General features: G+C 40.0%; 1 protein-coding gene across 1 annotated transcript in view; it reads left to right on the top strand.

The window, feature by feature from the left end:
- The first annotated feature begins 459 nt into the window (after positions 1–459).
- ZNF782 (zinc finger protein 782) overlaps positions 460–11,768 on the top strand; it is a 65,854-nt gene continuing 54,545 nt past the window's right edge. The window contains exons 1-3 of the mRNA XM_045882386.3: positions 460–563; positions 2,719–2,774; positions 7,564–7,690. Of these exons, the coding sequence (XP_045738342.1) occupies positions 551–563; positions 2,719–2,774; positions 7,564–7,690 (196 nt within the window). The 5' untranslated portion in view covers positions 460–550. The remainder of the gene's footprint in view (positions 564–2,718; positions 2,775–7,563; positions 7,691–11,768) is intronic.

Here is an 11,768-nt window from a genome sequence, read left to right as displayed (position 1 = left end):
GCACCCTTTGCATTTGGCAGCAGAGTTCAAATTTCACCCTTAATCTCTTCCATCTTGGAGAGAACCTGGGCGTGAGAGTTTTAAGAACAGCAGCCTCTAGGGCGCCTGGATGGCTCAATCGGTTAAGCGGCTGCCTTTGGCTCAGGTCATAATCCCGGGGTCCTGGGATTGAGTTCCGCATGGGGCTCCTTGCTCAGCAGAGAGCCTGCTTCTCCGCTGCCTGCCATTCCCCCTGCTGGTGCTTGCTCTCTGTCTCTCTCGCGCGCTCTCTCTGTGTCAAATAAATAAATAAAACATCTTAAAAACAAAAAACAAAACAAAACAAAAACCAGCAGCCTCTAGCTTTCTAAAACACGGAAATGCCAAAAGAGCAACATGAAAAGTAGCCGCGGAGGTCTACGGGAAATGTAGTCCTGTATTCTTAGTTCGCCGCGTGGCACTCTGGGAAGAGAATTCGGGGCTCCTTTTGCGCAAGGGCAGCCGTAGCTCCGCCTCCTCTGCAGCAGAGCTGTTTGAGAGCCCTCGGGTCTACTCTCCTCGAAAGTAAAGGATGCGCCCCTGGGGTGAGAGTGCAGGGAAGCTCTCTATGGGAGGGGAGCGCTTGTGTCTAGGGCCGGGAGCGGGAAGTTTGGGGGATACCCTGGTAGGCGCCCCGGCCAGCCCTCGACCGACAGAAGGCCGGTGGGGGTGTGTGGGGAGGTAGGGGGAGAACCCTGGCCCTCCGGCGCCGGGCGCGCAGGTGGGGCTGAGCCTGGTCTTGAGTAGGGGCTCAGTGCGGTCCTGGGTGTGTAGGGACAGTGTGGTTGGGCACGCCTGCAGCCCGACTTAGTGGCGGCGGGAGGCAAAGTGCGTTTAAAACGCTGATGGTGACTGTGAGTGCGGTGAGAGCCTGAGCTCGGGAGCCAGAAAAGGCCCGGGTAAATTCCAGCAGAGGCGATAGAAGGAACCTGGGTAAGAGACGGTTTCTCATCTCAAAATTATATTAATATGACTATTCCATGGGGTTGTTTTGAAACTTAGATCTAAGTCATCACTTGTAAAGTATTTAGACAAGTTCCGGGCATTATGCCCTGCGTAAATGACAGCTGCTCTTATAGTTAGAAAACACTGTTGTTTGCATTGGATGGTTTAACATAACCTCACAACCACTTAAAACAAATAAAAAACAAACAAAAATTAAAAAACAACCCAGGTTCAGCTTGGTGGAATGATGTGCCCAGGTCTCAAGCTAGCAGTGAGGGAGTTCATATTCAAGGGCAAGTGTGCTTTACTTCCAGTCTCAGGCATTGTCTAAATATCACCCCTGCCTGAAACCAGCATTGCAGCGTTCACAGCACTTAGCAAAGTGGCCTGTCCCCAAATCCCCAAGGATATAAGGGAAGGTGAATGTAGATGGAATCCGACCATATATCAAATTTACTCTGGTATTTTTAGTGTGTCTTCAGGTCCCTTGGGTCAGACAGGTTCCTGTCCCCTTCTGTGTTGTCAGGCTGTCTTTTAAGTGTGACATTATAATAAATTCCAAGACTCTTGGTTTTGCCCCTAAAATGAGTTTTTAGGTCCATGTCCAATTGCCTTGAAACAAGGTAAACCCCTGTGGGGTAGGAAGCAGGGACCTCTGTGAATAGGAGTCTTACCTGGAAGAGAGCACCCCTCTGACCTTAGACCTCTCTCCAGAGCTTTAGAGAAGAGACAGAAGGGCCAGAAAGGAGCAGATCCTAGATTTGCAAGGTCAGAAGCAGTTCCTGATCCCCTTACCCAGAATAAGCTAGACTTAGTGATAAACCACACTGTGTGACAGGAGGGTTGGGGCCAGCCTTGAGAAGAGTGAAGTGAGCTGGGGTGGTCCAGGGGCAGGCTGCTCAGGAAAGGCCACTTCTTGGAGAGCTTGTGACAGCAAGGTTTGGGGGTAAGGGATAACCAGGCAGAGGGAGGAAATTCTGTCTCCACTGCCCTTAAATGGCCCTCACTCTATAGATGTTGCACTGCTGTCCCACCTGTCTATCCCCACATGTGACACTAGTGACATTATCCTGACCTCACAGAATTCCAGAATGCTGATAAGGGAAGTGTTTTCCGAGGTCATCTACTTCTCTTTTGAAAGCTTCAGTGAAGGTTCAATGACTTGTTTGGGAAAACCCAGTTTGTGAGAGAGTTAGGAGGAAAAGAGTGGAGCTTACTCTCTTCCAGGTAAGTCACCAAAAGCATCTTATCAAAGGGGCCACCGCTAAAACAATTAAAAATTCCTGTCTTGAAGCATCCCATCTCTTTTAGTAGGCTTGCCATGGATTTCTATACCAGGGGGTAAATAATATTACTGAGAAAAATATGTAAATGATGATTGCTGAGCGTTTGTCTGCTAAGGTAATTTTACTGAAAGAATAGTGTCTCATCCTTTGGCGTACTCTAATTCAACTAACGTGTTGCTTTGTGTTAGTCACAAGAACACATGCGTTATTGTTAAATCAGTCAAGAAAATTTTATGTTCACTCAGTAAAAAAATTGCAGATTTAAGCCCATGATCATTTCAGAGTGACACCAGACAGGTGGTGCTGCCTGTACATGCTCCTTCTCATTCCTTTTCAAGGTCCAGAGGGTCCCGTGCCTATGAGGAGGATGGATGATCCTCCACTGGGGTGCTGAGATTTGGGGAGGTGAGTGTAGGAGCTGTAAGATAGGCCAGATCTCGTGACCTCTGTCTTCTTTCTGTCCCCTCAGCTGAACCACAGTTCTCTACACTCTCCCAAGAGCCACAGAAAATGAACACAGCTCAGGTGAGCTCTTCATTTATTCCCCACTTAGTATTGTAATGGATTTATGAGGTCTAGAAGGATCCATGCATTAAATGGAAAAGAACAACTAGAAACATCAATCTTGAGCAAAAATATACAGTTTGACTATCAGCTGTGATGTTTTCTTTCAGCTTTTGGTAGGTAACCTTTCTTAGAGTAGGGTTAGGTTCCCTCCATGTACCAGGTTGCTAAGATTTCATGTTAGTCATGAATGTGCATTGAATTATTGATTGTCTCTTGTGTATGGATTGGAGTAAAACTAGAGCTTATTTCCTTTCATCTGAATACTGTAAACAGTGTAACATATTTTCTAATATTAACTTGAATTCCTGTATACACCCTAGTTGCTAATAAGTGTAGTAAGTTGCTTCTTACATATTTTCCTCAGGCCTTTTGCTAATACTATATTCAGGGTTTATATTTCTGTATCCACAAGTTGGATTAGACTATACTTTCTTGTTTCTCTGTCCAAGTATGGTATCGTGGTCATAGTTTTATGAAAGTAAATGGAGAACTTTTCTGCTCCTTTTCTAGCAATTTAGAGAAAATTGTATTACATGAGGATTTTTATGAAATTTACATATAGATTTAGACCTTTAGAAGACTTTAGCGTGAAGACCCTGGTTGTTGACTTATTAGTCATAAGCCTATATTGGATTTGTATTTTTTTCTTTTATTTTCAGATTTATTTATTTGACAGAGAGAGAGAAAAAGCATGGGGGGAGGGGCAAATGGAGAGGGAGAGAGAGAATCTCAAGCAGAGTACCTGCTGAGCACAGAGCTCGATGCAGAGCTTGATCCCATGACACTGAGATCATAACCTGAGCAGAAATCAAGACTCAGATTCTTTTTTTTTTTTTAAAGATTTTATTTATTTATTTGAGAGAGAGAATGAGAGAGAGCAATCACATGAGAGGGGGGAGGGTCAGAGGGAGAAGCAGACTCCCTGCCGAGCAGGGAGCCCAATGCGGGACTCGATCCAGGGACTCCAGGATCATGACCTGAGCCGAAGGCAGTCGCTTAACCAACTGAGCCACCCAGGCGCCCCAAGACTCAGATTCTTAACTGACTGAGCCACCCAGGCACCCCTATATTTTTCTTAATATAACTTTTGATATTATGTTTTCATAGAAAATTGTTCATTTTATTTACATTTTTAAATGTATTTTCATGAATTTGTTAATAGCATTGTCTTAGGATTTCAAAGTCTTTATCTGTTATAACAGTAATTCCTTTTTTGATCAGCTTTTAAATTTTATTTTAGCATAAAGGCTGCTAATCAGAAAAGGACAAAATATGTTCTAGTTGGCCCAATCTGAAACCTAGAATTTCAGGGTCTGAGGGTCTTAATATTCTGTGCAGGCAGTGGACTCTAAATATTGGGAATTGAGGGACATATACTTGTCATATTTGTGCTCTCTACCTTTACCTACCCACCTGTCAGCACCATTTGTTGACAAAAATATACTCTGTCCATTAATTGCATTGGCATCTTGGTGGGAAACCAATTAGTAATGCATGTAGGGTCTGTTTCTGGACTCTGTTCACTTCTGATGACTGGTGTTAATCCGTTTGCTAATACCAGACCTATCTTGATGAGTTGTCTCTTTACAGTAACTCTTGAAATCAGATAATGTGAGTCTTCCAACTTTGTTCTTTTTTTAAATTGTTTTGGATATTCTAGGTCCTTTGCTTCTTTATAGAAAGTTTTGAAAATCTTCCTCTCTGTCTCAAAAGAGCCTGCTGAGATTTTGATTTTGATTGCACTGAATCCACAGAATCTATAGTGTAGAGATCAACTTGGGAAGAATTAACATCTTGATCATAATGAGTCTTCCAATTAATGAATACAGTATCTCTCTCCATTCACTTAGGTGATATGGAGGGTTTTGAGGATTTGGGGTTTGACACAGAAGGATAGTTTTGACTACAGTTTTCAAGAATAACACTGTCTACTGTCTGAAGATAGACCCTAGACTAGAAGCAGGAACAATATAGGAGTCTGTTTCTATAATCCTAGCAAGAAATTATGATCATAATGGTGTTAGTTGCTTTGAAGTGGTCAAACTCTGGATGTAATTTAAGGTAGAGCCAACAATCTGGGAGTGTGTGTTTCTTTTCTACAACCTTGCAAATAGAGCATGCTGTCAAATTCTGAATTTTTACCAATGCGATTAAAATAATCTCAGTTTAGTTTTATAAGCTTTTCTCATGAGTGAGGTGTGGAACATTCTTTTTTGTTTGTAATTAATCTATATTTCTTTTTCTGTTGAACTGTTCATCCCTTACCTGTTTTCCTATTGATGTACTGATTTTAATTACTGTATCCACTATAACATTCTAGCCCTTTCTCTGTGATATACATTGCACAATTTCCCTAAAGGTTTTGTAATTTTGCCTTGCTCGTGATTTTTTTTTTGTCATAAAGGCATTTGATTTTTTTTAAAGATTTTCTTTATTTATTTGAGAGAGAGAGCATGTGTGAGAGAGTGAGAGAGCGAGTGTGCACGAGCAACAGGGAGGGGCAGAGGGAGAGGGAAAAGCAGGCTCCCCACTGAGCAGGGAGCCCAGTGCGGGCTCGATCCCAAGATCCTGGGATCATGACCTGAGCCGAAGACAGACACTTAACCGACTGAGCCACCCAGGCACCCCAGAGCATTTGATTTTTATGTCAAATCTAGGAGTTTTTTCATTAATGTTCCTGGATTTTCAGTCATAATTGGGCATTTCCCACTCCAATGTAAAATAATTGTTCTGTGTAGTCTTCTGAAATTTGATTTTATTTTTTACAGTTAGATTTTGAATACATTTTAATTTTTATCCTGCTCTGTGGTACAAGAAACAGTCTTTTCCCAGGTGGCCATCTAGTTACCCTGTGACATTTTGGGGTCCAGACTTTTCTCACGCATTTGAATGATGTCACTTGTATTCAATAGGAAATTTACTGTGTTACTCATTCTTCCTATTACACACTTGGTTCTAGGTCCTGTTCAGTTTAAGGTTGGATGTCTTTTTAGACTTTCATCACTTCCCTGCTCCTTCTGCCCAGGTCTATGTTTGTATTAAAGTGTGGCCAACATTCTCATGTTTTGCTTATCTAATATTATCTTACCCTCTATCTTCCAGAATTTGTTCAAATTTTGGGGCCTTCTGCTGGGACGTTTCTCTGTATTCCTCTTTTGTCATTTTTATAGTAGGTTTCATATTTTACCTGAGTGTGTTTTTAAAGGCAGGGAGGTAAATGTGTATGCTCAATCTATTCCCTTGAACTAGAGGAATCATGCTTTTAATTCTTCTTCCTTTTAATTTCCAGTACTCTAATCTTTCCAGTTTTTCTTTCTACCATTTCAGAATTCTTTCTCAGTCTTCATGGCCTTTCTTTTTCTACCTGCCTGAAATTTTGCTATTCCCTTGAATTCTCTACTTGGTCCTTTTCTCTCCTGTTTCTGTGTCCTTTTTGAGCGATCCCTTTTTTTCTGATGACTTCAGTTAACCATCTTAATGACTGATATCTCCTAATTCCTTATTTTCATTTTAGACCTCTGTCTGTTCCAAAGTCATGCAACCAACAATGAAATAAATAATTCCATCTATATTTTCTACAGGTGTTTTGAGTGCAAACGAAGAACATCTGCCTCACAATGACCCAATCTCTGACTTGTACTTAATTCTTCTAATCTCTACATATGGCATCCGTATTTACCCAGTTGCTTATGCAGCATCTCTGTATATAGGTGCACAGGAAAATAATGAGAAGATTTTGTTTCCTATAAGGATTAATTTCCCATTCTTTAACTTTGCTTTAGTATAAGCCATCTCTTAAATTGGGTATTTTGTTTTGCTGCTTAAGATATTGTCCACCTTTTATACAGAGCAATGGTTCCTAACTGGAGATGATTTTGCTCCCCAGGAGACATTTGGCAATGTTTGGAGATATTTTTGATTGTCACAACTGGGATGTTGCTGGCATCTAATCAGTAGAAGAGAGAGATATTGATATATATTCTAAAATACACAGGACAGGGGCGCCTGGGTGGCTCAGTCGTTAAGCGTCTGCCTTCAGCTCAGGTCATGATCCCAGGGTCCTGGGATCGAGTCCCACATCGGGCTCCCTGCTCAACGGGGAGCCTGCTTCTCCCTCTGCAGCTCCCCCCGTTTGTGTTCCCTCTCTCGCTGTGTCTCTCTCTGTCAAATAAATAAATAAAAAATAAATAAATAAAATAAAATACACAGGACAGTCTTTCACAGAAATAGCATTATCTGTCCCACAGTGTTAGCAGTGCCAAGTTGAAGAAATCCTGTTCTAAAGCATTGCTCCTGAAGTATGAATCTGGTGGTGTGTAAATACTTCCCCAGTCTTACATGTGTCTCTTCGTTAGTTCTCTATTACCCCAGCAGAGATCTCCAGATTGATACGTGTATACTGTACCAAGTGCTCAGCATAATCTGTTGGTGTATGGGAAATGTATACAGGAATCCTATTATAATAACTTTACCTTAAAAAATAAGGCACTAAGTTTTCTCATTATATTGACAATATATGTGTATAAATTAAAAATAAATAAATAAATCAGAGCATGAGATTTTTTTTTTTTTTTAAACTAACTGTGTGCATATCCCCAAAGTATAAGACAGAGTTAGGGCCATGATAGTCATCCTTTATAGCATTTTGTTTTAAACTCTAAGGTAAACATAGTAAGACTTAGTTTCCAAAAATTGTTTCCATGTCCCTGATTCTGGCCTCAGATTGATCAGAAATGTCCTGTTGCAGGCGTCAGTGTCATTCAAGGATGTGACTGTGGAGTTCACCCAGGAGGAGTGGCGGCAGATGGACTCTGCTCAGAGGACTCTGTACCGAGATGTGATGCTAGAGAACTACAGCCACCTCGTCTCAGTGGGTGAGCACACCTTACCACGTGACTCCCTTTTGACTGCATATTCTGGTTTTTCTTTTTTCTTTTTAAAATGTTAATCACTTTTGTTGAGATGTGTTTAACAGAAAATAAAACTCAGGACTTTTCAGTATATAAGTCAATGAGTTTTGAAAAATTATGTAGTAGATTTTCATCATCAAACTCGTAATTTGGAATGTTTCCATCACCCCTAAAAGATTCTTGTACCCCTTTGCGGTGAGTCCCCTACCTCCATCCCTAACTCTCTATCTCACTGATATGCTTTCTAATTCAAGCACTTTGCCTTTTCTCAAATTTTGTATAAATAGAACCGTAAAGTATATATATACTCTCTTTTGCCTGGCTTCTTTCACTTAGCATAAATGCTTTTGAGACTCATGGATGTGTGTGTGTGTCATCCTTTCAGTTGATAGATCCATGGGCTTTCTTCCAGTTCGGGGCTATTATGAATAAAACTGCTGTGAACGTTTATACAAGTCTTTGTATCAACATGTTTTCATTTCCCTTGTGTAAATACCTACGAGTGGTAAGTTTATATGTAACTTGATAAGAAACTGCCAAATGTTTCTAAGTTGGCTCTACTGTTTTTCATGCCTGTGAGCAATGTCAGGGTTCTCATTGCTCTCTGGTTACCAACATTTGGCTTGATAAGTCTTATTATTTTTAACCATTCTAGTTAGGATCTAGTTATATCTTATGGTGTTTTAATTTGTATTTCCCTGATGATTAACAGTTTGGAACCTCTTTTCATGGGCTTTTTTTTTACCAGTAATAATCTCCTTTAATGGAGTGATCACATTTTCAGCTCCATTTTTTTAGTTTAGTTTTTTGGGGTTTTCCATCTTCTCAGAAGTTCAGACCTTTGTCTAATATATATTTTGCAAGCTTTTTTCCTCTATCTTTGTCTTGCCCTTTTAAGAAGAAAATGTTTTCCAATTATTGTTATTTTACATATACTTTGGAAGAAATTTTTTAATGATGGTAATTGGCACAGTTTTATTCTTTAAAAGTTTTCCTCAATGCTTATATCTTGCATAACTATAATATATCAATGCCAGTAAATAGACATTGGTACAGTGTGTATGAATAGCTCTACACCATTTTATCTCATGTGGAGATTTGTGTAATCACCACAACAATTAAGATATAAAACTGTCTTATTGCCCCAAAGATTTCTTTCATGCTACCTCTTCATAATCATACCCATCCCCTCTCCCACACTATCCCTAATCTCTACCAACTACTAATCCACTCTTCATCTACCTAGTATCCCACTGTGTGAATATAACATTTATTTGGCCATTCACCTGTTAAAAGACATTTTGGTTGTTTCTAATTAGGGGCTATTATAAATAAAGCTGCTATGAACATTGATGTCAAAGTTTTTATATGAACATAAATTACTATTCTCTGGGATAAATGCCTAGGAGTATGATTGGGGTTGTATGGTAAGTATACGTTTCACTCTTTAAGAAACTGCCAAACTATTTTTCAGAATGGCTGCACAATTTTCCATTTGCACCAGCAGTGTATGAGAAATCCAGTTACTCCCTATTTTTCCTAGTATTTGGTATTGTAACTATTTTTTGTAATAGTGGTTGTAATGGGTATATAGTGGTAGCTCATCATAGTCTTAATTTGCATTTCCTTAATAGCTAGTAATGTTAAATATTTCTAATGCTCCCGTGCCATGTATGTATCCTTAGGAAAGTGTCTGTTTATGGCTTTTGTGCATTTTTTCCATCTTTACTGATATATAATGACAAATTAAAATTATACATTTTAGCTGTACAACTTGATATTTTGATATATGTACACATTGTGAGTCAATTGCCACAGTCAAGCTAATTAACATATCTATGACCTGACCTAGTTACCTTTGTTTTCTTTGTGGTGAGAACACTTAAAATTTGCCTCTTGGCAAATTTCTAGTAAACAATACAGTATTATTGACTATACTCAGATCTTCATAACTTATTCCTCTTGCATAACTGAACTTTTTTAAAAAATTTTATTATGTTTTGTTAGTCACCATACAATACATCATTAGTTTTTGATGTAGTGATCCACGATCCATTCTTTTCGTATAACACCCAGTGCTCCATGCAGTACGTGCCATGCTTAAAACCCATCACTGGGCTAACCAATCCCCCCTCCCCACTCCCCTCTAAAACCCTGTTTGTTTCTCAGAGTCCATAGTCTCTCATGGTTCATCTCTCCCTCCGATGTCCCCCCCTTCATTTTTCCCTTCCTTCTAATGTCCCCCATGCTATTCCTTATGTTCCACAAATAAGTGAAACCATATGATAATTGACTTTCTCTGCTTATTTCACTTAGCATAATCTCCTCCAGTCCCATCCATGTTGATGTAAAAGATGGGTATTCATCCTTTCTGATGGCTGAGTAATATTCCATTGTAGATATGGACCACATCTTCTTTATCCATTCATCTGTTGAAGGGCATCTTGGCTCTTTCCACAGTTTGGCTATTGCAGACATTGCTGCTATGAACATTGGGGTGCATATGGCCCTTCTTTTCACTACATCTGTGTCTTTGGGGTAAATACCCAGGAGTGCAATTGCTGGGTCATAGGGTAGCTCTATTTTTAAATTTTTGAGGCACCTCCACACTGTTTTCCAAAGTGGCTGTACCAACTTGCATTCCCACCAACAGTGTAAGAGGGTTCCCCTTTCTCCACAACCTCTCCAACATTTGTTGTTTCTTTCCCTGTCAATTTTTGCCATTCTAACTGGTGTAAGGTGGTATCTCAGTGTGGTTTTGATTTGAATTTCCCTGATGGCTAATGATGATGAACATCTTTTCATGTGTCTGTTAGCCATTTGTATGTCTTCTTCAGAGAAGTGCCTTTTCATATATTCTGCACATTTTTTGACTTGATTATTTCTTTTTTTGGGTGTTGAGTTTGAGAAGCTCTTTATAGATCTTGGATACCATCCCTTTATCTGTAGTGTCATTGGCAAATATCTTCTCCCATTCTGTGGGTTGCCTCTTTGTTTTGTTGACTGTTTCCTTTGCTGTGCAGAAGCTTTTTATCTTGATGAAGTCCCAAAAGTTCATTTTTGCTTTTGTTTCACTAGCTTTCGGAGATGTATCTTGAAAGAAGTTGCTGTGGCCGATGTCAAAGAGGTTACTGCCTATGTTCTCCTCTAGGATTTTGATGGATTCCTGTCTCACATTGAGGTCTTTCATCCATTTTGAGTTTATCTTTGTGTATGGTGTTAGAGAATGGTCGACTTTCATTCTTCTGCATGTGGCTGTCCACTTTTCCCAGCACCATTTATTGAAGAGACTGTCTTTTTTCCATTGTATATTTTTTTTCAGCTTTGTCAAAGATTATTTGACCATAGAGTTGAGGGTCCATATCTGGGTTCTCTATTCTGTTCCAATGGTCTATATGTCTGTTTTTGTGCCGGTACCATGCTATCTTGGTGATCACAGCTTTGTAATATAGCTTGAAATCGGACAACATGGTGCCCCCAGCTTTGTTTTTCTTTTTCAACACTTCTTAGCGATTCAGGGTCTTTTCTGGTTCCATACATTTTTAGGATTGTTTGTTCCAGCACTTTGAAAAATGTCATTGGAATTTTGATCGGGATGACATTGAAGGTATAGATTGCTTGCAGCATAGACATTTTAACAATGTTTACTCTTCCGATCCATGAGCATGAAATGTTTTTCCATCTTTTTGTGTGTTGTAGTTCCTAGAGTATAGATCCTTTACCTCTTTGGTTAGGTTTATTCCGAGGTATCTTATGGTTTTTGGTGCTATTGGGTTTTTTTTTTTAATTTTTTTTTTAAAGATTTTTTATTTATTTATTTGACAGAGAGAGACATAGCGAGAGCAGGAACACAGCAGGGGGAGTGGGAGAGGGAGAAGCAGGCTTCCCACAGAGCAGGGAGCCCAATATGGGACTCGATCCCAGGACCCTGGGATCATGACCTGAGCCGAAGGCAGACGCTTAACGACTGAGCCCCCCAGGCGCCCTGGTTTTTGGTGCTATTGTAAATGGAATCGTTTCTCTAATTTCTCTTTCTACAGTT

Source organism: Mirounga angustirostris, unplaced genomic scaffold (assembly GCF_029215605.1).
Source record: "Mirounga angustirostris isolate CCGP_5_RB_7025 unplaced genomic scaffold, mMirAng1.0.hap1 SCAF_15, whole genome shotgun sequence".
NCBI lineage: Eukaryota > Metazoa > Chordata > Mammalia > Carnivora > Phocidae > Mirounga > Mirounga angustirostris.
This window is presented reverse-complemented; position numbering and strand designations above follow the sequence as displayed.